Source organism: Vicugna pacos, chromosome 2 (assembly GCF_048564905.1).
Source record: "Vicugna pacos chromosome 2, VicPac4, whole genome shotgun sequence".
In the NCBI taxonomy this organism is placed as follows: Eukaryota; Metazoa; Chordata; class Mammalia; order Artiodactyla; family Camelidae; genus Vicugna; species Vicugna pacos.
In genome coordinates, this window is record NC_132988.1 from 52401071 (window position 1) to 52429067 (window position 27997).

At 32.1% G+C, this 27997-nt stretch overlaps 1 protein-coding gene across 7 annotated transcripts in view; it reads right to left on the minus strand.

Annotated features, from left to right (window-relative positions):
• RAP1GDS1 (Rap1 GTPase-GDP dissociation stimulator 1) overlaps positions 1–27997 on the minus strand; it is a 125337-nt gene that overhangs the window by 20243 nt on the left and 77097 nt on the right. For 5 of the 7 annotated variants that reach the window (XM_072940141.1, XM_072940152.1, XM_072940133.1 and 2 more), the window contains 5 exons: positions 26430–26576; positions 13614–13742; positions 8618–8743; positions 648–791; positions 61–192 (listed from right to left, as the gene is read on the minus strand). In XM_072940141.1, the coding sequence (XP_072796242.1) occupies positions 61–192; positions 648–791; positions 8618–8743; positions 13614–13742; positions 26430–26576 (678 nt within the window). The remainder of the gene's footprint in view (positions 1–60; positions 193–647; positions 792–8617; positions 8744–13613; positions 13743–26429; positions 26577–27997) is intronic. The other 2 variants (XM_072940160.1, XM_072940156.1) reach the window with 1 other exon arrangement.

Below are 27997 nucleotides of genomic sequence, written 5' to 3' on the forward strand. Positions count from 1 at the left end.
CAAAGCAAAAATTAAAAATATAGAATGTCTGATTTAATAAGGTTGAACTGACACGCTTACCATTTCTGGCAAAATTTGCAATTGCCAGTGCTCCAGCAAGCTGTAGCTGGTGGTTGTTTGATGGAATCCAAGACAGTACCTTTTGAAACACATTACCTTTTCCTCCTTCAAATAATTTCTGCATGGATTCATCTGGAGGTAAATCAAACAGATATAAGGAAAATCATTAGGGGTAACACATCCATATTCCTAACTGAAGATCCAATTGGGAAATTACATACTGTATAATCTATAATTCATAGAGGGAAAAGTAATTACTCTTTTTATAATAAACTTTTAGAAGAGACTGGACAAAAGAGTTTAGTCTAAGCCCCAGGTAGCCATCTAGCTAGCTTATTTATAGTCCTTTGGTGCTGAAGTCCTCTTCTATATGACAACTCTTTAAATATTGGAAGATTTACTCTTTTCCAGGTTCATTATCCCTAGTTCTCTTCCTGATGTGTTTACGATTTCAAAATCATCACATCAATGGGATTAAATGTGATAGTAAAATGAGAAAATGCCTAATACCGTATTTATAAAAGAGACAATAAATTAAAAAAAAATATGACAACCATGTTCTTTGGTCAGCATAAATTACAGCTCACCTCCAAGAAGTAATAAAACCATTAGATCTGAAGCTGTTTTGAGCTCAGCAATATCTTCTTCTTTGTCACTATCCACTTTCTGCTGAACAATCTCTAGTAGACATTCTACCAGGCCTGCTTCAACCAGCTGTAGTTTAATAGCATCTAAAGAATAAGGTGAATAAAATAAACAGAATTTGAGATGAAACAGGAGTTCTAGTATAAGCAAATGATTCATAGTGAAGAATTATAAAACACCAAGAAAGTGCATGATTTAGATAACACACCTTTGAAGATTTGAGTTTGAAAAGGAAATATCTGACACTGCAGCTTAAATACACAAAGCTTTACTTCATTTTTCCATTTGAAATTATGTCACCTTTCACAATGTCTGGCAGCACCTAAACAAATTGATTCTCAGCTCTGAAGGCAAGTAACATCACTCTGATGTTTTTCTAGATAGTACCCTTATGTTTAAAAGACAATATATAAAATATCTGAAACTGTTTAAAATAAAACACACATACCTGTTACATAAAGTTAAAATATATCCAGTTAACAGAGTTTACAAAATTATAGAAAGTTGTTGAATACAAAGTTACTGAAAAGAGCTTTGAGTAAATTTCAAAGTTTATCACAAGTATGTATATTCATATTTGCATGAATGTTATCTTTTAAGGGCAGTTAATTAATCTGTAACTTTCTGAAACTGAAAAGTCATGTCTTAAAAAAGGGCTTCAGTTTTTCATTAATTTGAAGCTTTCTCTGGTGATGGCTACATGGTGGTTCATTATACTATTATTCTTTCTACATTTGAACAGGTTTTAAAATTCCCATAATAAATGTTGAAAGAAAAAATAACTTCCAAGTTTTCTGATGGATAACTAAGGAATTTTAAAGACAGAATTTAAACCCCAATTATATTTAAAAACATTATCTTCATAGCAAACTCTACTCGTCTATCAAATCAATATTGTTTACACCTCAATATCTTAAATATTCTTTCATTATAGAACTTACTTCATTGCAGATTTTATATTCACATCTGTATCTGTCTCCCCCAAATATTCTACCTCATTCACTTTTGTATTTTAATCTAAATTGGCCTACTTAAATGTTTTGGGTGTATTTGATACTGCTTAAGATAAATGCTGATCAACTGACCTTAAAAAATTTCTGTGTAGCCAATGTATTTCTAATTTAAATTTTATTTTTAAGTTGGATTTTATTTTAGTCTTTGGTTTCCCTAAGCTGTATATGCACACATCTACAGCAATGACAATTTAGGCTTGTTATCTAATTCCTGAGACTTTTTCTTTCGGACAATTTTTATGTGTAAAAATTCAGCTTTTCTTTCTATCACCAGGACTACTGATCTTCTTTAGAATATTATTTCAGAATACACAGAATAGTCAACCTGGAATATTTTTTTTAAAAGGTACACTTGCACTCTGCCATGCTGAAAGTAGGGCGTTTCCTTGGTTACAGAATGATAGAACTAGAAATGTGTGGCGACTAGAATTGAAAGCCACGATGAAACAGCCTTAAAAATACAAAAAACCTTGAATTATACAAATCCCAATTTAAATGTTGGAATCACTCTCCATTGCATATAAGGAAAACCAAGGATGATATGCTAAGGATAGTTCAGAAACAAAGTTTTACAGGTATCATTCAATCCACTGCACAGTTATAAAACAGAAGTGAAGGTGGTGAAGGTGAAAACAGAAATAAAAAAATAAAAACCCTTTTATTATAAAATACTGCAAGAAAGGTTACAGGTCATTCTCTGGCATAAAATTGACTCAAGGTCACAATAAAAATTTCCTATTTGGCCAAATCGCCAAATGAGATGAAAAATAAATTTCTCCCTAAAGAATAAGATCCAAGGCATTTAGAAAATTTAAATGTGTCAAAATTAAAGTTTACAGATCTCTCCTCTCACACTTGGACTATAATCACACATATTTGTGGGAGGCTTAAATTGCCATATTAAAAAGGATTAGCAAGGCAGACAGCCCAGCACACATTTATCTATACCATTCTGCCAAAGGACATCTATCTTTATCACCACTGTTTGCATATATATATATGTATGTACATGTACATACATACACATATAGATATATGTGTATATGACTGCGTATGTATACATATTTTAAAAACTTTTCTAAATGATGAAAAAAATCCCACAAAAGCAGACAAATACATTAAGTATACATTACACTTAATCAATTATTATTAAGCAAATAACCATGTAACTGCCACTTAGATCAAGAAATTCATCGCCAACAAGGAAGCCCCTTCATACATTCATTTTTCCTATCACAAATCCCTCCCTCACCCCTTTCAAATCACTACCCTGACTTTTATGGTAATCACATCCATACTTTCACTGTTTCATCAAACAACCATTCCTAAAAACTACAGTGTAACTTTAGCTTTTCTTGAATTTTACACAAATGGAATCTTATAATATGTATTTTTCAGTGCTGACTTTTTCCTTTTAATACGTTTCTAAGATTCATCTACACTCTTGGGTGATGGCTGTCTTCATCCCTTCTCATAACTGTATTATTTTTTTCCATGATATGAATATACTATGATTTATTTATCTTACTGTAAATGGGTATGAGTTGTTTCCAATTTTTCGTTATTATAAATAATGCTGTTATAAGCATTCTTGTAATGGCTCCTGGTGCACATGTGCTTGTTTCTGGGTACACACCTAACAGTGAAATTGTTGGATCACAGGGAACAGGCTGTCTCCAACTCAGTACTGTCCTCCAAACTGTGCCAATTTATACTCCCACCAGCACCTAAAGAGTTTCCACTGTTCCATGCCTTCATCAACAATTGGTATTATCAATTTCTGATGAAATACAGTGGTATTTTTTTGTGGTCTTATTTTGCATTCCCTGATTTTTAATAAGCTGAGCATATCTGTATGTGCTTATCAGCCATTTGGATTTTATCTTTTGTCAAGTGCCTTCTCAAATCATTTGCACATTTTCCCACTGGGTTTTCTACTTTTTCTTAATGATTTGTGGGATTTTTAAAAACTATATTGTACACATGAGCCCTCTGATGGTCACATGTGTTGTATCTTCTCACCTACCGTCATGCTTTTCACTCTTAATGGTATCCCTTGAGGAACGGAAGTTTTTACTTTTAAAATAACCAAATTATCCATTTTCCCTTTATTGTTAGAGCTTTCTATGACTTAAGAAAACTTTCTGTACTCCAAGGCCATAATGATCTCATGTTTTAAGATATCTTTCTGGTTTTAACTTTCACATTTAGGTCAATAATCTATCTGAAATGAGATTTTTAATATAGTGTAAAGTGGGACTTTGTATGTGTGTCCAGTAGTATTTTTTTCCATTCCCCGCACTGCTTATTAAAGACTGTTCTTTCCCTACAGTTTCGCAGTGACATCTTTTTTTCTAATAAAATAAACATCTTTATTAATACACCCACTTGTTTCTGAGCCATCCGGTTCCACTAGCCTTATTGTCCATCTTTGAACCAATACCACAGTGTCATTTAAATACTACACTTCTATCAGAATACAATTTTATTATTGTTATGCCATAAAACCAGTTCTGCTGTCTTGTTCTCTTTCATAATATCTTCGCTATTCTTGGTCTTTTGGTGAGAACTGCAATGAGTCTACAGATCAGTATGAGGAGATATAACATCATTACAAAACTGAGGTTTCCAATCTATGAAAGTGATACAGCTTTCAATTTATTTAGACCTTAATTTGCCTTGATGATTTTCTACAGTTTCCTGCCAGAGATCTTATACATGTCTTATTAGTCCATTCTTAAGTATTCCATTTTTTATACCATGGTAAACAAGTATTTTTTAAAATGTATTTTTTAACTGTTTTGATTGTATGTAAAAATATAATGCTTTGAGTTTTTAAATTTTTTATTTGTTTTGGCTAGCAACCCAACCAAGTTCTAATTTTAAAAAACTTACCTATATTCTTTTGGATTTTTAACACAATCATATCACCTATGAATAATGTTAGTTATATTTATTTCTTTCCTATATCTCATCTATCTTTCTTTTTTACTTTATGCATCAGATAGTTCCTACAATACAATAAGGAATGAAAATGGGGATGACCCTTCTTATGCCCAAATCTTAAAAGGAAGTGCTTTTTGTATTACTACTGAGTATGACATTTTCTACAGGCTTCTAGTTATGTATACTTTTCATTTTCTTCCAGTGCTGGTTTGCAAAGAGTTTTTAAAAATTATGATGGATGGTTAACCTTAATAAATGTTTTTTCTGAATATGACAAGATTACATGATTCCTTTTACTAAGTCTTAATGTGATAAACTATATTCATTGCATTTGGAACTGCTTTACTTTTCCAAAATAAATCCAATTTGGTATGATAGTTAATTTTTAAATATATTATTGGATTTTGTTTGCTAAAAGTTTATGGGAATTTTGGATCTACGTTCATGGTGAGACTGACCTTTAATTTTTATTCTTGTATTGTCTTTGTTGGTATTTTATTAGCCTCATACAACAAATTGGTGAGCATATTTGCTTTTCCTATTCCCTGAAACAATTTAAGATTACTCAGCTTTTCTATTTCTTGCTTTAAAATGTATTGGCATCAATTTTTCATAATATTCTCCTAACATCTGTAAGATTTGTAGTGAGATCTCAGCTTTCTTTTTTTTCCTCTTTTTTTCCCCAGTTTTATTATGTAGAATTACTACAGTTCGGCTGCACATACACATTATATTGCATGTAAATACATATATTTAGTACACAGCACTTTTTTTTAGTTTTCATATATGTACTAGTTATTATTTCTCAGGAGAGATCAGATCTTTAGCTTTTTAAACTTACATAGTTATCAAAGGAATAAAGCCGACTGCAAAATAAGAATCAACAGAATGCGGTAATCCAATCATAAAGGACAGTCAATGTGCTTACACATATTCAAGAAATCAAAATAATTATTAGTTCATTTGTGTCATTATTATTATTGTTATTATTTTTTAGATTCTTCATATAAAAGATGTCATATGGCATTTTTCTTTCTCTTTCCAGCTCACTTCTGCTTTCTTGATTTTGGTTATTTGTGCCTTCTCTTTTTATCCTGATTAATCTTACTAGGGATTTACTAGTTTTATGACATCTTTTCAGATTCAACATTAGCAAATATAGGCTTGTACTGCATTATGTATTTTCTATTTTATTAATTTCAGTTCTTTATATTTCCTTCCTTCTACTTTCTTTGGGTTTAATTTATGTTTTTCCCCCTTCAATTCCAGCAATTATTACTGAGTTCATTGATTTTAGCTTTTTTCCTTTTCTAATATATTCATTTAAAGCAAAACAAAAAACAAAACAAAACAGAAACCTTCTAAATGACTTTATCTGCATCACATAAGGTTTGAGATAGTATTTTCATTTGTTTAAAAAAAACTTCTAATTTCCACCATGATTCTTCTTTGACCTCTGAGGCATCTGAAGCATATTTCTTAATACATACATACATACATATATGGATTTTAGTTTAGTTACTACGTAATTCATACTCTAAGACTGCAATCCTGTGAAATTTGTGGAAACTTTTTCCACAATAAGTATACATCTTCTAAATGCTTCATATGTACTTGAGAGGAAGGGGCTCTGAAGCTGGGTGCAGTGTTCTAAAATGTCCATTAAATCAATTTTCTTACACGTTGCTCACATTTTCTATATCCCTGTTTTTTTATGTTTGTTCTATAAATTACTGAAAGGTATTAAAATCACCCATGATTTTTGTGAATTTGTCTGTTTCTCCTCATAGTACTGAATATTTTTGCTTTATATATTTTAGGATAATGAATAATTTTTTATACCTTCCAGGTGAATTGAACTTTTCATCACAATAAAGTCACCTTTTTTTTATCTCTAGCAAGTCTTTTAACATTAAAGTCTACTTTATCTGACATTAAGATGACTACCTCAGCCTGTTTTAGGTTTGAATAGTATTGTTTTTAGTCTTTTTAATCTCAACCTTTAGAATCTCCTTATATTTAAGAAGTGTTGCTTGTTTAAAGTATAGTTGGTTTTTAAATATTCAGTGGATAATTGGTCTTTTAATTAAAGCACTTAGGCCATATACATTTATTGTTCTTACTGAAATACTGTACCATAAATCTAGTATAGTTTTTCTGTCCTATTTGTACCTCTTACTCCATGTCCCCTTATCTCTCCATTATTCTATTATTTTGGATTGATGGAGCAGTAAAAAAAAAATCTTCCCAGAAATCCTTCTATTAGTTTGGTAGTTACACATTGGTTTTAAAAATTATTTTGGTTCACCTTAAAAATTAAAATCACTTATTAATCAGAGCCTAATAGTACTTTCTTCCAGATAATACTCTTACTTCCCTCCAGATTTATATACTCATTTTGTGGTATATTTTAAATTATATACCTATATACTTTAAACATAACACGAATTATTTTTATTATTTTATACATTCAATGCCCATGAGATTTACCTATATATTTACTTGTTTTTTGCTCTTTCTCCTCCCTTGCATCTATAACCTTCCCTCTGGAATCTGTTTCCTTTTTTTTTAGGGGGGCAAGGGGAGGGTATCATTTTTCTTTTATCTAACAAACATCTTTTATAATTCCTTTTACTGAGGGTATATTAGTGGTGAACTTTCTCAGTTTTTAATCTGAAAATATATTTTGCTTTCAGTCTTGAAGGGTATTTTCACTGGGTTTAGAATTTTAGGTGGTACTTATTTTCTTTCAGCACATACAAGATGTTTGTCATCTGGCTTCCACTGTTGCTGTTGAGAAATCAGCTGTCAAACTTTTGCCTCTTTTCAGGTAATCTGTTTTTCTCCTGGCTCTTTTAAGATTTTTGTCATTGGTTTTTTTTTTTTTTTTGGTAATTTCAATATGTATCTAAATGTATATTTCTTTTTATCATATTTTAAATTCATTGGGTTTCTTGAACCTTTGATAGCTTTCATAATTTCCGGTAATGCTCTGCCAAAATTTCTTCAATCATTGCTTCTGCCCTCCAACCTCCCCGTTTTCTGGGACCCCAAAAAATGTATATGAGGCCTTCCCACTTTATGCTCTGTACCCCTGATGTTCTTTTATGTATACTGGTTCTTTTTTTCTCTATATTTCTTTCTGGATTTCCTTCCAATCTATTTTCCAGCTCACTGGTTCTCAAACTCAACTATATTTAACCCATTGGTAAACTCATCCATTAGGTTCTTAACTTTTGTGGTATTTTTCAATTCAGGAATTTCTAATTGTTTCTTTTTCAAATCTACTTTGTCACTTTTTATAGTTTCTTTCTAAAATTTTGAAGGTTGCTTAAAATTCTTTGAACATAATAAGCATACCTGTTTCAAATCAATGTCTAATAATTCTAGTATCTGGAGATTTGATGTTGCCTGTTCTTTGTGCTGATTCTTGCTTACAATGTCTTGTCTCCTCATGTGTCTGGTCCTCTTTGATTATGTGCTAGACACTGTATTTGAAAAATTATTTATATGGGATAGTTTGTTTAAGCTGGTTCTCTCTTATTCCTAGGATGTATCCCCTAAGATTTTTTTGCCCAAAGACAGGAGTAATTAACCACAAGGGTTAGCAGGTCTAGTACTCCAACTTTTATCCCCTCTGCCCTGCGAGGATACATAAGTGGAGTTTAGCCTCTCAGCTGCCTTTTCCAGATTGGCATGAGAATGTGTAAGCTGCAAAACCAACTTTGCCAGGATTTAAAAATCAAAAAACTTGGGAAGTAGCTTTGGCCAATATAGATATAGTTATGAAGTAATAATGCAGCTGAAGTTAGAGATAAACAAAATAAAACTTATCACATCATTAATAAAACAAAGAAGGATTTTGATATTAAGAGATGGCAATTAAATAATATTAGAAAAAAATGGAAGGAGCCTACATTATCAAAAATCAAGAGGTATATTTATTTTCTCACCATTTTCTGCCAATGGAGCAAGAACTTCAAAAACCATTTCCCTCTTATCATGTTCTATTTGTTTCTTAAAGAGTTTTACCAGCTCTTCAGCAATGTTTGTACTGGCAAACTGCTCTTTACTTGACTCTGCAAAAAAAAATTGGAGGAAAATTTAGAGTAAGCAAACAAAATTAAGTCCAGAATTTGTTTTCGACTACTTTCAATACTTGGTCATTTTGTACCATTACTCATAAATACAAACACTCTTCAAATACAGGAACAATCAAATCTGTCTTTTAAAAATGCCCCTGAAGGGGAAAAATGTCTAAGGCTTTAAAGAAAATGTTCTGACCCAATTATATTCGAGGCTATAAAAAAAAATGTTTAGTAGCATGACATATAGGTAACCACAGCAACAGTAAAATTACTGTTATAAATTCATAGTTTCAAGGCTTTTAGTCAAAGAAGAAAAATTACTCATAACAGACTACATTTTACATGGCTGAATTACTGGTGACTTATCTTTATGCCATCAAAGTGGTATGCTTTCGCTCTATTCCTGACATACCTTCTATCAAAGGCCAATTTCTCATGTGTATTTGGGGTCTCATTCCCTCCTGCCTCTTTACTATCTCCAGCCTCTCCTCTTCACTCTAGGGCCTCATCATTAGCATTTAAATATGCTTTAATATTTCTCACATAAAAAAGCAGTATTAAAAATAAACACCTTCTCTCTACTTTTATTCAACTACCATCTAATCTGTTCACTTTCACAAACAAGTTTCTTGACACATTGTCTACACACACTCTCTCTAGTTTCTCAACTCACATGCATTTCTAAACCCACCTCAAATTAGTTTTGGTCACCTCTACACTCTGTACTCTGCTTGCTCCTCTTTTCCCCCAGACCTCTATAAATTCTTGTTCCTTGAGACTTGATCCTTTGTTCTCTCACCTTTTTGGTCCCTATGCTCACACTAAACAATCTAGTTCTCACCCACGACATCAAAACAGCACCCGTATGTTGATGCTTATACAATCACATCTCTACCCCTCTCCTGGACTCCACTCTACTTACTTAACTGGCCGTTTAACATTTCCATTGGAGTATCTGCCTAGCATCCAAACTCTATGTCTAAAATGGACTTTTGATACTACCCTGAAGTCTTCTTCCTCCAGACTTCCTTAATTTGGTAAATACGTGTACCATCTATCTACCTGCCATGCAGGCAGAAACCTGGGAATGACTGCTCACTTCTTCTCACTCAACTATACATCCAATGAATTACTAAGGTCTATCAATCTACCTCCAAAATACAACCAGAATCCATTTCATTTTCTCCAATTCTTTTCTCAACTTCTTTTGCTACATCAGATATCCTGTCAATTTACTTACAAGTTTTTCTCAAAGAATTCTGACCAAATCCAATCTAGATTGGTTGCTGTCAATGTTTGTAGGACACAACTAACAGCCTGGAATTTTTATCATTATCTTGATGAATCCTACCTTCTTCCTATGTTAGACACTCTTCCTGATTCCTACATAATCTTATTTATATAGTCTTATTTATATCCCTTGTTTTGGTGCAATACATCTATCTTCCAGTGGCTTCCAGAGGAAAGGTATGTAGGGTACCAGTTTTCTGAGACATTCATGTTTGACAGTGTCATTATTATAACCTCACACTTGATTGACAGTTTGGGTACAGAATTCTATATTGGGAATAATCTTTCCTCAAATTTTTGAAGGCAATACTCCATCTTCTACCAGTGTTGTTTTGAGACATCTGATGTCTACTGATTCCCAGTCTTTTGTATTCAAGTTTTTTTCCCTCTCTCTGGAAGTCTGTAAAAGGTACTCTTTGTCCCCATTACACAAAAGTTTCATATCGATGTGCAATGGTCTGGGGAATTATCTTCATCCACTAGACTAAGCATTTGACAGACCCTTCCAATCTGGAGAAACACACACTTCAGTTCTGTGATATCTGAGTTATTTGGCAATTTCCTCCTGTTTACCTCTTTCTAGAACTCTTGCTTTGATCTTCTATCTACATTTTCTCTTCTATTTTCATCTGTTTTTTGCTTTACTTCTGTAAATACTTCTTTTACTCATTTTACTCTCTTTCATTTTAGCTGTTGTATTTTTAATGTTCCAGCTTTTTTGGTTTTCTAAACTAATAGGAAACTTTAGTTTTCTAAACTATTAGTCTCATGCTTACAGAATTTTTCTCATTTATCTGAGGATATTAGTTTATTTCCCCCACCCTGCATAGTTTCTGTTTCCTCCAAGTTACTTTTTCCTGTTCATTTCAGCATCTTCCATTTCAGAGGCTGTCTTCACCTCTCTAGTTGTCTGCCATTGATTAAGAATTGAGATTTAAAAATTAATTAGGAGCTATAAGTATGAGTGGTCTTGCTGACTGCAGGAGTCCCTGAAGATGCCTCTTTTGTAGAGAAACCCCAGTATCTTTATGTTCTGGAGGACAAATGGGGTAATTTGGCATATTTACCTTCACTTTATCTATTTTCAGAATAGTACTCTGGTACCTCTTACTTCAACTTAGTCTGATGTCCTTAGTCTACCAATCTTATATTTTCAGTCTCTCCAGAGAATAAATACAGTCTTCTGCTTAGATGGGAAGGGGTAGTTACCATAATGTGGGATGGGAAAGAGGGTTAGAAATCCTGATGACAACAAATCCTAAACATTTTGAAGATCCCAAAGAGCAAACTGGTTAGTTCTTGTCTTTCCAATTCTGGATTTAGATTTCAAAATTTTGCTAAGTGAGTTACTGCTTGTTTTTCTTCACAGGTTCTAAAATGTTTTTGTGTTACCCCCTCTACTTGTTTTTTATTTCTCCCTTTCTTTGAGGGCTTAGTACTTTAAAAAGAACCTCTTTACTGTAGTTTTAGTTGGTTCCAGAAGGGAGTGAAATTAAGTGTACATTTTCATTCTAACATATCTACCCCCAAAATACTAGTATTTAAAGCAGGCAATTTTATTTATAAAAGATTTTGAAGCCAAACAAAAAGGGTAAAAATCCCAATCTGCTTATTCTATAATGTTAAATAAGAATGCAAAGTTTAAATAAAATTGTATTTATGCTACAACTGTGAATATAGAAAAATTATGTATGCATATATTACTAGGATTCAAAGAGAACAATAAAAGGTAGAGCTGCACATTCCTTTTCTGGACCCAATTCTGAAACAGATTGTACTTGTTAAATTATTTTATATTTTGCCTTTAAGCTATTATGTATCTTTAGTGAGCAAAACCACACAAATTTTATTAAAAATTTTTGACAAAAAGTAATAACTCTAGCATTTAGTGATATGCCATACTAAGAAGTATGTGATATGATCCTGATCTTTACCTGTGTCAATAAAATAATACTAGGTGATTTATTAACTCATGGGCAATAAAGCCCACACTGAAAAGAGAAAAAGTATTTTGGGGCATACATGTTCTATTTCAGTGTTGATGTATAACCTAGCTATTATATGAGCATAACAGATTCATGACATACTCTAAAAATCTTGGCAATAAAGAAATATTTCTCTTTCATCCTTTTTTCCCCCCTCCATATGGGATAAGGGCAGAAACAGCTGGGTAAAGAGTATCAAATAGGGCTAAACTAAACTGGGTGCATATTCAGCTTTTATGATAGCCCATGGAGACAGGGCTGAATTGAGGTGGTGTATGTAATCTCCCAAACAAATCCTGATTCCTTAACACAGGAAACTTATATTAAATGGTGTTTGTTTCTGTTACAAAGGTTATAACATTACCAGGGAGTATAACATGATTTTTTTTATTTCTACAAACTATCCTAAGCACAAACTCCTACATTCCATTTTAATAATGGAAAATAACTTGTGAAACAGTAACTGAATGTTCTTTCACTCTTGGTCTTACTTGAATGATAGAAATAATGACAGTATGAAAAAGGAGAAAAGCAGAAGAGGAGAGACGATAAGAAAACATTCACAAATACCAGGAGATGACCCACTGAATAAAAATGAATTTTAAAAATTAACTTTGATAAATAATCCCTATTCCCTTTACTTCTGCTTTGACTTCAAGTTAGGTACTGAAATCAAGATTTTAACGAGTGTGTAAGGACAAGAGCTTTCAGTTAGGAAAACGAAAGTTAGAATCCTGGTGCTTCTGTTTATTTATTTATAAAATGGGGGTAATTAATAGAATTGATTTACTTGTTTGTTATAGTTATTTTAGCAATGATGAAATATCATTTGATTTGATTATCCTCATAATGAACAATTTACGAACATGGTTGCAGGGTGGATTCAGACCAGGAGTTGTAACATTCTATCAAGAATCATGGGGAGGGAGGAGAAAAAGAAGAAAGAGTAATATACATGACATAGAGAAAAACGAAACAGGGAAAAGAGATGGGGGTGCTGAGCTCATCAGTCCCCTTTTCTGTTAGGACTGGGCTGTGTTACCAGCACTGGTCTGTTTTTGTCTGCCTTCTGATTTTCAAGAATTTCTCATATTAAAAAAAAATCCTTAACAAATATATTCCTATGAAAAATTCTTCTATCATTTTTAGGGATTTTGTAAAATGAAGGGGAAGAACTGTAGTCTGCTAGATTCTTTTCAAATGAGAAGCCAATAATTTATACAGAATGTAATAAATTATGAAGTCCTCTATTTTTGCCCCAGAAATACAATATTTGATTTTAAGACCAGCCCTAGCCCTCATATAAGAATACTAAAGTGGAGATCATTTAAAACATTCAATTCTATAAAATAGTATACAAGTTTAAACCTTAAATGTTAATACATAAAATAATCAGGGAAGCAAAGTAGCTCCAACTGTAAACAATACTACATTTTTTTTAAACATTGAAGCAAGTATCTACAATGCTAAAAAAAAATAAACTAATATAATCTAAATGGATTTCCAGGTTGTTAACATCTAAAGGAAAATTTATTATAAGCACAGTAGTAAGTTAATTATATGTTTGATTCACAACAAGGACTTACCAAGTTCTGCTAAATTGCCAAATGCAACAAGACACATTTCTGTAAGAGCTGCATTTTCGCAGTGGATGCCCAGTAATTTAACTAAGGTAGGAATAACACCCATGTTGATAAGCTGAGCTTGAAGGGAATCTGTAAAAACAACAACAACAAAAGTGTTTATGTATTAAATGGACGTTAGTAAGAAGAAAATACCTCTTATTTTCCCTATTGCAAACTCAATACTATTTCAATTACAATAAAGCAAGATTAAATCCAGTCATATAATTATCTTGAAAATGTTTTAAGACATTAGTTCAGAAGAGTTGAATTTTAAACCTTTTCAATGATTAAAAAAATTTAGAAATGAAAATAATTCAAATAATATGTCAAAACTTTTTTTTAAATAAGGTCTTATAACTATATACAGTAGGCTTTAAAATGTATAAATAATTAAATGTTAGCACTGGTTTTTAAGTTTAGAGGTTAGACAAAGTAACATTTACATTACAGGAAATCACAGAGTATATGAAAAGCATAAGGAAAAAAAGCAAGTTTAATAAAGACCAAGAGATAAGATAAGAATCTTAGAATCCCTAAAGTCCAGCTGCCTCATCATAATGGAAAAGTGCGCAATACACACAAATTACTGTTTACTTGTAGCAGAGGGTTCTTCGATGGCTGCTAGGATGGAAAGTAGCTTTAAGAAGGAAAAAAATGGGTTACTTAAAATACTTTTCTTTGCAAAGTTCTATTTAAAATGACAATCATCTTAGTAAAGAAAGGAAAACTTGGCTTCAGAGGTGAAGCAAACGAGGTCAACATGGCTTTGTCATCATCGCCTGCCTTCATATTCTGAGAACCTAACTGGCTTTAAACTATTCATATGCTTTGGCCTCCAAAATGGCTCTTCATGAACGATCACTGAATACCCACAGCAGAGTTGAAGGTAAGCAAACCTAAACGAAGACCAAAAGCATTGCCTCTCAGAATAAGCTAAGAAGACAGAAATACATGTCTATGCAAAACGCTATCACTGTTGATAACTGAGTCATCCAAAGATGCAGGAATGCTTTCAAGAATTTTCTTTTAAAATGTATGCAGTTTTCAAGCTCATGATTTTCTCCAAGTTAAGTGACTTATTGGGAATCTGAAGATAAAAATCTGTTTCTTATAAAACACATTCTCCTCATGGCATGCTTCCCTTGACAGAGTTGCCTACTAATCTCTTTACCACTCTTCATAGTTCTTAACCTATAGATGAGGAGGTGGCTGGGTGATTATCAGAAAGAACATAAAGGCAAGGTTGAGCTGTCTCACATGCCAACTGATTACTTGCCTGGTGGTCCTTGTTAATTTTTCCTGCTTTTAGAGTGAAGTATAAAAAGATAAGACAACAGAGGCTTATTGGCCCTGAAAACTGATAATTACAGATATTATCTGGTTCAGTTGTGGGGGCCCATCTATACTAGAAAGGGGTCTATTACCAAAACAAGAATAGAAAACAGGTTGGAGAAAAAGTAAAGTTTACACTTAGAGTACAAACAGTCTAAAACAATTTCAAATTTTGCAATGGAATTATGAAGTCTGACCTAAAAAGTGAGAGAAATCAAAGAATGTAATATATTCAGCTAAATGATTTGTTTTTATGCTTTTGATGTTAAACATCTTTTTCAAACTATACCCTTCAGTCATTAATGAATGATTTGCTATACTTAGAGGCAAATTGCTTGTTATACCTATAGCATTACACCTGTTACAGTATTATACCTATGTGTTGTATTGGCAGAATATTTGTATTATGGTTATAGTATTTTTAATGATCATGCACCAAGAAGCTTTCCAAGTGAAAAATTATTTTGATTACTTACCAGTAGAGCTCCTTATTATTGAATCACCTCTGCAGATCCTTGTTCTTAGCAGTATTTTTAACTTTCATCTTTTCAATTTATTCATTTTGACTACCTCTTCAAATACTGCAGAGCTGCTGAATCATTAAATTTCAGGTACGTAAGCGTGAGCACTAGCGCATGCATTGAGTGTGAGTCAAACTCCACTATATGTCTGCATATATGTAAGCATCACACACCCCCTCAGTACTGTTGGTGCAAACAATAAAAACCCAACAGTCCAGGGACATCAGAGGAATAACAACTTTTATGAAGGAGATAACTCAACAGGAGAATGCCACGTAGAAGGTGACGTTCTTCACGTTCTCTTAACTTGGTATCTCTACTACTTTCTTGGACCACTTTTACAATATTATGAATTTTGGTTCCAGGGAAAAGAGGGACAAAAAAGTTGAGAAATATTGCAGAGTTTCATAAAATCTTTGGCTTACAAATTGAAGCAGCAATATTTGAAACTGTGGTAGATCAGGAGAAAAAGTAGCATAGCTCCATGGAATATGGTGTGAATTGTCCTAATTCATGAAAATCACATTGCTTCATGAAAATGTGTTATCAAGCTACCCAGGAGCCAAATTATTTGTATACTCACATACAACACACATACCACACACAAGTAAAGAGAAAAATATATAGTTATCCAATGGACAGAAATCATTTTGGACCACATGGGTGCTTTCTTTTATATCCATTTCTATGATGCTAACTAAAACAAAAATTATACTCAGATAACTCTAAAATCTGCTCATACCAACTGCAAAGCAAGTCATTCTCCTTTGATAATGAAGGCCCAGAAGAGGAAAAAAAACCTAAACAGGTTGATACAAGTTTTCATTTCAAGATAAACAGGCATCCTAGAACGTGGTTCCCAAAGTGCAGTCAGAGGACCACTAGGTCAAAACTACTTTCATAAAAATACCAAGATTTGATTTGTATTGACACTTGCACTGATGGTACAAAAAACATCAGTGGGTAAAACTGCTGGAGCTTTAACATTAAACCAGTCAGTGGCACCCAACTTTATTAGTTGTTGATATTCCTCACCGTCACACACCCACAGTACAATAAATGCTATTCTCCTCAGCAATTTTTTTTAACTTTGAGAAGTTATTTTTCATAAAAATATGTTATTTATGGGTTTTTATTATTTTAAAATGCAAGACTAAATAATTTTTAAAATTGTCTCCATTTTGATTTCTAATACAGTAAATACTGATAGATATAATCTATATATATACAAATGTTCTTTGAGATCTTCAGTAATTTTTAAGCATCTAACAGAGCCCTGAGAGTAAAAGTTTAAGAACCACTGCCAATGGATTACCTAACTTTTATAGGAATTGGGAAAAAAAAAAAATAGAAAAGAGATTCTGAAAATCAATGATATGCTTGGCAGATGTGATAACAGAAAAAATTAAAGTCAGAAAGCATGGTAGGAATCCTAGATTTTGGTTCTCAGATATTTCAAGCAAATTTAAGCACCTAAACATTTCATTTTGCTTATTTGAGTAAAAATTCTACTTAAGCTTAGGAGACTATTCCATGATTAAATCTGTTGCTTATTTCGTTACAACTTAGTATGTTATCAATAAATAGTTTTTTCGGGGGTTAAGTTTGTGTGCAATAAATTAGTATCAATTCTTATTGCTGGAAGCAAATGATTAAGTTTAATCACTTTTTCTTAATGCCCAAAGAAAACTGAATGGACTTCAAAGGGTAGTAGCTGACACTCATGCTATTATGAATGTTATCAGGAACATGACTTTAAAATCAAAGACTAACTGGAAGAAATTCTTAAAATCAGGAAGAGTTCACATTCTCTAGATACATTTGAGAGAGTAAGTGACATAATGCAAGACTGAGACTTTGCATCCTTCAGTAAGTACCAGCAACTCCAAGGGAATGTTTATCAGAGCTCAACAAACACAATCCACAAAAAATGCAACCCAGGCCCATACAGAGCAAACACTTATGTGAGAAAGACAGTCTTGAGACAGCACAATGTCATAAATGTCTGAAGACTTTGAAAAACTGCTCCTGATGCACATCACAGACAAATACTGACCAAAATACAGAATTACAAAATTACATATCAAGATGACACAGGCCCTGCATGATCTATGGGGAGGAAGAGGAAGAAAGGCACTGAGGGGGTGCAATACAGATGCATATACAAAGAGATATAAGGCAATCAACGCATGCGCTGGTGTGAACACTTACCTACCTACATTTGAATTTCAATGGTTCCAAGTTCTTCAGGTCCCACTCATGGAAACTCCAAAGAATGGAGATCTGGAGAGAAGATCTCAAGTTGAAGAACCTTTTTCCCCCTGAGTTTTAAGTTTAATGTTTAAAACATTGGTACAGATAGATCACAGGTCCAGAAAAATATGCCAAGAATTCCAGTAACTCAACTGAAGTTCTGTTGATCAACTACTAAAAAGAATAGGTTTCTTAAGATTATAACATGTTTATCTTATTCCTAAGAAAAGGCCCTCATACACAATGCTATAAGGTTATTAAGCTTATTGGTAAATAGGACTTAATGACGAAACTGTGTCAAAACAATTCACAACACAGTCTCTACAGCAGTAATGTATATACGGTGTGTATATTATTCATACTATAAAGAACACAATATTTCTATTCACAGACTTGCATAAAAACCCCATCTACAGTCAAATAAACTATGTACAGTTGAAACAATAAAAACAAGAGGATATAAATCTTGATGAGAAGTTTTAATACAAACTGTATAAGGATCATCTGGGCATAATGAAGACTGAAGAAAATTACCCTTGTCTAATAGAACATCTATATTTCAAAAAAATATATAAAAATTAAACATTAGAAAGGATGTAAAAGTGAAGTAGAACTTGCAAGTTGAAGCAAGTTACAACTCTATTATAATGTTGAATAGCAAACTGACTTAAATACAGCAACCAAGAGGATGGTTTGTGTTTAAAAACTCTATACATACACACTGTGCAGGTACAAGACTTCCTTTTCAGTTACTTAGTACCTTTTTGTTGACTGATCAGGAAAGTGAGGAATTTTTATTCTAAAATCTAGTGCTGAACATAAGAAACTAAAAATTACAATTGTTTAAAATGAATTTATTTTGAAAGCCCTCTTTACACAAAACGTGCATTAGATGTTTTGCACCCAGATTACCCCTGTAATTGACACCCCAGGTTATACATTTCAGTGACAAATAGCAATTTCAAAGGAAAATAAAGAGAACCAAGATTCATTAGTATCGAAAATACTGGAGGTTTAAAAACAATACTTTTTTTTTCTTTCTAAAAGTTAACAAAAAATGGAAAAGAGAGTTCAAAAGTTTTTCTGGGTTCTGAAAATAAGAGAGTCTCTACAGAGCAAAATTTCCCTTCTGTAAAAGTTCTAGAGTTAAATGACAAAATTACACGAGTATAATGTAAAAACAGCAACAACCAAAACCCCCTAGAGCAAGTCACAAGAGAAAACTCTTACTATTCGTAAGAAGCTTATCCATTTACTATTCTCAATCCAATGACATCTAGAATGATTATGTCCTAATCTAGCAGATAACTTTTTCCCTAGACTCACTCCAGGTTAAATTATTTATTATAGATCAACTCTTGTTATAATAAATACTGCTACAAAGATTTCCACAGATACATCAACTCTGATTAAAGAAAACTCTAGGCTTTCATCGCAGAAAGAAACTGGTCTCTTACAGGTTAAAATTGGTTTCTTGTGGCCTTTTGTTTTTTGTGTTTTTTTAGAAGAGAACTACTGCCAGCTGTTGCTTAAGTAGCTCTTGTTGGGAGAAATAAACCCAGTCATGCGCCATTGCTGAGAGAAAGGCCACATCTACATATACATCTAAGTATAAATTTAAGGCCTATATTTTTGTATAGTAAATTAAGCTAAATACCAGGTTAATTTACATGACAACATGTCTATCTTACAAACATGTGTTTAAAAGCATAAAAATTTTTTGCTTTGCAAAAGGATTTACTGGCTTTAACAACAACCAAAAAACCCCACAAAACCAAAAATAAGCATTACTAGTTACCTGGGAACATTTCTATGATTAAGTTTTTATACTTTATAATTACATGGAAGTTATTTGCAACACACAGACTGTGTTAACAGGAAATATCTACATAACCCAAAGATTTCTGACTTCTAGCCAGTAACAATTCTTAAAACATTATTTAATTAAAATTTTTTTTCAGTAAATAAAATATAGGCAGTTTGTTAACAGAATTTTACTGGAAGTTAGAAAACTGGGTTACTAATTTTTATACAAGTTGATTACACATCATAGTTTTCTGCCCTGAATTTCTCTCTGAATGAATATTTTAAGTGACCTAAATTAAAGATGCATTGATATTTGTCCAAAATCCATTATTTATCTATGGCTTTGGTCTCAGCTCTTAAAGGCCAAACAATACCTGATTGCTCACTTCAATGTCATTTCTGGTACCTACAAACTTGTGCATAGGCAATAATCAGGTGTTTGATATCATCATATTTCAACTGTTATAGTAACATCAATAATAAAAACAAGGCCTGGTCTTTCAGTTTTACTGTCACTATATAAATATTCATTTTCAAATATAGGTAAGCATTCCACGTACAAAGTCTCCTGATGTGTTTCATATGTTGAAATTATATCAGCTGAAATATAAATGAATATTTATATTGCAATATTAAAATGTGGCAATAACTAATGATGAAAGCTATACAAATGTAAAAATTAAATCAAGGCAGAATAATAGAGATTAGATTATCTATTCTCTTTAGAATTTACAATAAAAAAATAAAATACATGTTAGAAGCTGTTGTTGATTTTTAGTTATTTCATTCCATTCAGGCCATGACTGGTTCAACAAAAAGTCCAATTTAAGAATTCTTTACATCTTGTGAGGATGAGTTAAAATCAGAAAGCCAACTCTGCCACCTCAAATTTTCACTATAAGGAAAATCTCAAAAATAATATTCAATAACATCTATGATAGTTACCGTCAATCCAGACATAAAGCAAATAAAGAAAAACATGTTAGAGAATGAGGAACCCCAAACATACTTTGTTACTCCACTGCCTGCAGTTAAAATTTGTTATCTATTTAGTATCACAATGCTAAATGCACTATTATAAAAGCAATCTAAAAGCTGAAAATGCTGCAAAAAGTATTATTTTTGTATTATCCTGCCAAAGTTTAAATCATTGACAAAAAAACTGTAAGAACAATTCCATTTTTTGTGTGTGATAAAATTTCTGATTCTTGGATTCAGAAGTTCATTCCATAATGGCCAAAGCTGAATATCAATGCCAATACTGGACCATATGGAATTAAACCAAAATGTGCATTTGGTACACCTCTACTAAAAACCAAGTTCTTAGCCTGTCCATTAAATAACAGCATTATTATAGTAATTGTTTAGAAGGATTATGATGAAAAGCTAACCTCAATAATTGGTCAAATTTCATAGGCAGAATTAGCAGGAGGCACAAGAATAATTAACTGCTCTGTTCATCAGTAAAACAATTTGTTTAAAATGACATTTGTAGCAGAACTTCATGAATGCAACCTGCTTCAGACTGATTACAAAGCTCTGCTGGACAAGCAGTAAAAATTCAGAAATTTTTTACAAAGAGAACAACAGTTAATAAATAAAGAATTCCAATGTTATTTTTTTTAAAGCCTAAAAGCTTTTCAGTGGCACAATAAATCTTCAACACACTTTGTTCGACATACTATAGAGTACTTTAATTTGACAAACCAGGCTTCAAAAGATACAATCGTAAAAGTACATCTTCTATGCCTTTATAAACAGAAAAATGAACAGAAAATACAATGAAAATACTATGTAGGAAAATTAATATTATTACTGAAAAAAGACAATAAATTGCAAAGATATAATTTTACATTTTTAATTTTGTTTTGTTTTCTCCCCTAAAGTTACGGGAAAAGCTTTTAGTATTTAGGAAATATATGGAATTATTAATTAGCTTATACTCAGAGTAAGTCAACTTTGGAAATAGTTCTTCACTCATGCAAACCTAATCATTTTCTACACATTCCACATCTAGGAAGTATTTTTTCCTTACCTATAATAAAGTAATGCCAACACATAAACAAGTAGCTCAGGCCAAAATGCTTTTTTAGTTTTTAATCAGGATTCTTCCTTATTAATTTCTACTATTCCTATTTTAAGTATAAAGAAAATTCAAGTAAGCCAAGTCATTGGGCTGAGTTAGCTGGGAAAATGAACAGTATTATGAGAATTGTGAAACTGTTGCCATGGTTGAAATGAAAGTAGCAGCTAAAACGAATTGCATACTAAGTGACCTTTAAATTAGAGAAAATATTTTACAGGCTTTTTTTAAACAACTGAATTTAAGTACTTGGCTTAATACTTAAATTCAATTGTTATGCTCCAATAACATGCTCTGTGTGTTGCACTTCCTAAGTAGCACAGATGGACTTCCTTCAACCATAGTTTAGTTAGCATAGGTCCATGAGGCCACAAAGGTAAGAATTATCATGAGAGTATCCCAGAGAGATTTCAGGAACCACAAAAAAGAGAGAAATTAGTCTTTCAATAACAAGGAGGTATTAAAATATCACAGAAGAATCAGCTCTATTTATAAAAATCATATATACATATACAAATATATGTATATATTACATAGGTCACATGAAGAAACCAGCCATAGACTGTGTATATTACATTAGTTATTTTAGAAGGAAATGAATTTTTCCTTTCCTGATGGCATTTCTGTTTCCTTCACTTTTTCCCCTCATGGCATAGCTTACGTAAAACAAGTAATTTTAGCCTGCTTTAATGCTTATCATCATTCATTAATAATTTTCTTTAGCATTATAATAGATTTTCCCCTGTATTTTCTGCTTCTAGCACAGGTATATTAAGAAAGAATTAAACTCTCAATTACAGAGTTTTCCAGGAGATACATACTGATTAATCATGGTTACTTATAATATAGTAAAAATGGTGACCATCAATAGATTCCTCAACAAGGTATTAAATTATTCCAGTGCTTTACTTTAGATTACTGGTTTGTTTCTATTCAAACTGCAATCAACTTACAAGTATACATACACAGATTTATCAAGTCTGTAGATTACCTATGGTAAATTTTTAACCACAGATTTGGTACTATTACTATCATTGTGTTTTCAATACCACTTTCTCCTATCACCATGTATGTGAACAGCAAATATAAACTAATACAGAGGGCAAGAGTTTATAATGCTTCTAACTTGTTTAATGAAGAAAATGCATTCCAGGAACATATTTTTCTTCCAAGTATAGATTTTGTTAATAAAACATTCTTAGACAATACTAAGCATCCAGAAAAGTCAATCAATTAATATTTTCCAAACTCCTATTATATGCTAAAATGGTGTTATATTTGAAAACAGTTGAATATCTGAACAAAATTTTCAGTCTTCACTGCAATGTTTTGGCACTGGGTAACCAAAGCTAGGAAAAAGAATACCCAAGAAACTAATGAGATAAAAACATCTACAGTAATGTTTGAGTTCCTTGTTTACAGAATAACTAAAACTTTAAAGTAGTAACTACATAAAAAAAATACAGGAACTTCACATTTCCTCAAACTGAATGTCAAACTGTCAACACACTTTTCTCTAACCACAACTGTCAAATACTTGGACTATTTTGGAGGGCCACAGAACTGAAGAGTTCTCTTTTCCCATGGGAAAAACAGGTATGATTTTCCCCAAAAGGATAAATATGCAATGACCTTTACTAAACAAAAAGTTTTATCTTATTCTATTTAAACATGATTTTATTTAGCAATATAATTGATACAACTTCTCTAGTTAAGCAATTATAACTTTTTCTATTCAAATATTCCACTCTTACTTGTCTGAGTGTAAAAAGTTTTAATTGCTTTACCAATGGGGAAACAAAAGAATATACCCGGCTCACAGCTTAAAAATTCTGAGCTGGTTTTAAAATTTCAAAACTCATGAACCTTGAGTTTTATATAGTTTTATCAAAGGATAGAAATATGCCTTTACTGAGTAAGTGTTTTCATTATATACCTGTCTTGCTTCTGTTTAGGAAACCAGATTTCTTATTTAATGGATTCAAAATTGGATATGCTCAGAGTTTTCCATTATATGGACAGGAATCAAGGTATCCTTAGTCTCAGTCTGGTGTCAATCCACTTTTAGGACTAATAAACAATGTACAAAAGTTCTTACTAGAGAAACCATGTTGGTGAGTCTTGGTGACCATTTTCAGTACTTTCTTATCTTTATATTTAAAAAAATTTTATCTATGAAGCTATAAAGTAATCCCTTAACTATGAATGAGGCTTAAGCTACTGGGCCCAAGGGGAGAGTTAATTTCTTGGCTAGAGTAACAGGGAGTTAGTTATCACTCAACTGCTCTACTCAGAAACTAGCAGAGACCTGTATATTGAAATTCAATAGTAAATACACATGAAAAGGAATTTTCATTTATCAGTGCTAACAAAAAGTGCCTCCTGAGTTTCAAAAGCTCTGCTGTTTTCTTGTCTTCAGTGACTCATCTGGGTGGATAGGATCAATACCAAATATCTGAAGTTAGCCAAGGAGATCTAAAATTAAGTTGGAAAGTCTGTAAACACTTATTTTAAAGAAAAGAGTAAGTAAATAACCGACACAACAACAAAGATACTTAATAATTATGCAAAACAAAAGAGGGTACAATTTAAGTCAAAGAGCATCATGGACAAAAAGAACCACTTCACAAACTATGATCCCCATGATAGACAAACATAAACGGAAGCAAAGGAAAGAAGATAGTTACAAGTTTGGCATTTCTTCCTTAAAATACTAAACATAACTTTACTTCTATTTTATCTAAAAAGTTTTGAAAGCTGTATTAAATTGCAGCTTTTAGAATAATGGAACAAAACGACCACTGCTCCAATAATGTTCTGAGAAAAGTTAATAAAGCTTTCCAAAGTATCTAAGTTATTTCTTGTGAATACTTGCACACCAGGGGAAAAACCTAATCTTACAAAAGAAATGTATTATGCATTTAGACTGTGCACTCTGCACATTGTTAACATTACCTTCTCAGAACACTTCCCTACACAGTGTGATATCCTATTATAGAGACTCAATCACAATCTCTTTTGGATTAGAATTAGTAATGGTTTTGAAGACCATTTTGCCATTTGATATGTTTTCGTACCGATTTTTGAACAACAGCTTCCTCAAAGGATAAAGAAATGGTTTAGATGCATAACGAGACTAATTCTTTTATATCCAGAGCTGCTACAGTAACTGCATGACTAGTTTCTTTCATTTATCTTTCTAAACCTTCTTCCCACTCAACTCTTGTCCCACTTTCTCAGGTGTCCAAACCAAAATGTAGCTGAAGGGAAAGGAAGTGACATGAACAACTGGCCAATGATTTCTGAATGCAATTCAAATACCCATATATCATGATCAAGTTTCAATTATTTAGGAACTAGCTATTCATTTTGTAGGTTACCCAGATACCGTGTTTCTGTTCCTCCTATTTATATTTAGGACACATTCTCTTCAAAAATGATTCCACCAGAGGGCAAGAAAAATAGAGGTAACTGATCCTATAAAAACTACCATTTGTTATTTGCTCAAGTTTAACAGGTAAGCCATTTGATAAATAAGAATACTTTTTTTATTATTATAACTGATAATTTTAATTCAGAGGTTTAAAACTGGTATTTCTTGGAAAGGATGTGACCTGAGTACACATTCTGTCTAGCTTTTACAGTGCTAAAAAAGCAAATGTAATCAAACATTTAAAAAACAGATGTCACATGAAAAGCTAGATTTCTAGCTTCCTCCTATCCCCAAAGTTAAAGATCTGGCAGTATTTGGCCAAATTGCCACACAGAAACAACTGGCTAGAGGAGAGTAGCAGCTCTCCCCTTTCAATGGGGCAGGGCTAAAGTCCCTACCATCTGCTGTTACAGTAACTAACACCAAGGCCAAATGCCAGTAGCCATTTGTCACCAATATTTATTTACTTATTTTTAACTATTGAGAATAATTTCTTTGGACTCATGAAAAAATAAAAATATACCTAAAGGGCCATGTGTTTCTAGAATACATGAACAATACTATTACATGTTCAGTATACAAATAAAGTTATCTCTGTCAAAGATCATAACTTAAAATGCCATTATGAAACAAACCACAGAAAGACCTCATTAATGTTACATTCTAGGAACCTACCAGAATTTGAGTGTTTGAACCATTCAGTAATTCATATAAGATGATAAATGGATGAATTTTTTGTGACATTTAAAAGTACAGTAAATGAATTTATGTTCATTTAATTAACAACCATATAGACTATCTGAAATTGACATGTCATTTGTTGCTGAGCTCTAAGAATGTTTTACAGAAAAAAGAAACTTCTGTTACATGTATTTATTAAAATTCTAAAATCAGGTATCTGCAATTGCTTTGAACTTTATTTTTCTAAGGCCAGATTTCATTAAAATTTTTTATTGTTACAAGTAAAACTAGTATCTAGATAAAATAATTTTAATAATATAGACAGTATTTATGTTTTAAAGCTGCCCCTGGTATTAATAGAAAGTAATAAACATAAGATATTTTAACATTGTTTATTTTAAAAATATTCGTAGCAAGAAATCTTAGACCATAACATTATGTTGTTTCTTGTTTTTGGTATTAACATGGACAATCTTTCAACAATTAGTTCCATTTAAATTAGACCATTTTGTATTTTTGAAACATTGTAATTTAATGTTGGCTAACTACTAATTTTATATGCTACTTATGAATGCTTTGTTCATAATTTTTCCAAATTTTTTGTACTATTATAATGATGATTTTTAATTTTTCCCCCAGAGATAAAGCAAGTTTTCAATTTTGTTTACCATTCTCATTGCTATAGTTCACCAGCATGCCACAAAAGACAGTCAAGAGCTTCTCATTGGCGGGATCTGTTATACTGCACAGTGACCTTAAATGGTCAATTACAATCTGTGCACCACCTGCTTGGTCAACTGCACTTCTGCCCTCATCTGTAAAACAAAGAGTTAAATTAAAAATAAAAGAAAAAAGAAATGTACCTTACAATTTCAATACAAAACATAACAGAATTATTTCTTATTTAGTGAGTAAGTAGAAAATAAATCTAAGCAGGGCATTAAATGTCTTTTTGGAAAAAACAAAACAAAACAAACAAACATGGTAATGGGGGTGGGATGGGGAAAAGAGACAATCATTTTTTAGGAGAAAAAAGATTATTCTCATTGGTATCAAATAGAAGCTTAAAGAACTTCTCTGTGTCCTAAAGTTTATGACTATGACATGAAATTTTTTGCCTTCTCTTTCACAAATGACAACTCTGTGTAAGAGAAAAAAAATAGGAACTAATATTCTATTGGAATTTTCTCAGTTTGAAGCAAGTAAATATATCATTCTGTCAATGGTTTCAAAGTCAACTATTATCAAAGACAAGCATCTGCAGGACAGTATAATTCTTGGTCACAATGTGTAATTCCTAAAGATTAGTACTAGGGTCTCTTTAACGGTATTTCCTATAGTCCATAATGTTCTTCTTTTTCAATTCTGAGTAGTTTGTGTTTTCTCTCTCCTTATCCTCTCCATTCAAGAGTACATCAATACACTTCAACATCACAACCAGTGGTCTAATGATAGTCAAACATACTTTCTGTTACATATACATCTACATTACATAGAACAGATGTCATTTAACTGCTGCAACATATAAATAGCTTGAAAATACTTTCTAACCCTTAGATATAGGCCTGGAAAGAGATGAAAGAAAGAATATTATCTTTCTAAATCTGACTTCCTTACATAAAAGTACGAGTGCTGTCCAAAAGAAATATGAGAGCCACAAATGTGAGCCATATATGTAATTTAAATTTACTAGTAGCCACATTAAAAACATTAAAAAGGTAACAAATTAACTTTAGTAATGTATTTTACTCAGCCCAATAAAACAAAAATATGATCATCCCAACACACCATCAATATACAAACTATTAATGAAATATTCTACATTCCCTTCTTTTTAATCAATCTTTGAATTCCAAGTTACATGTCTGTTTGGACTAGCCACACTCAGCTGCTCAACAGCCAAATCTGGCTAGTGGCTGCCATACTGGACAGTGCAGCTACAGAAGCCTAACAAAAGGGTCAGTAAAAGAAATGGCTGACAAAGGAATTACAGCCATGCAGTTAGTTAGTAATGAAAGATTTTCATTTTCCTAATAAAAGAAGTGAAACTAAGGTCCTATCCTTATCATTGTTGCCAAATCATATTAGCAAATGAAACAACAGACATCATTTCTTGTGATAGATACACACACACACACACCCACACACACCACTTATATAGCAAGGCCTTATAAATACGAGCTTCGTAATTTTGAAAAATTTTAAGGAAATTCGTACTAAAATGAAACAAAATAGT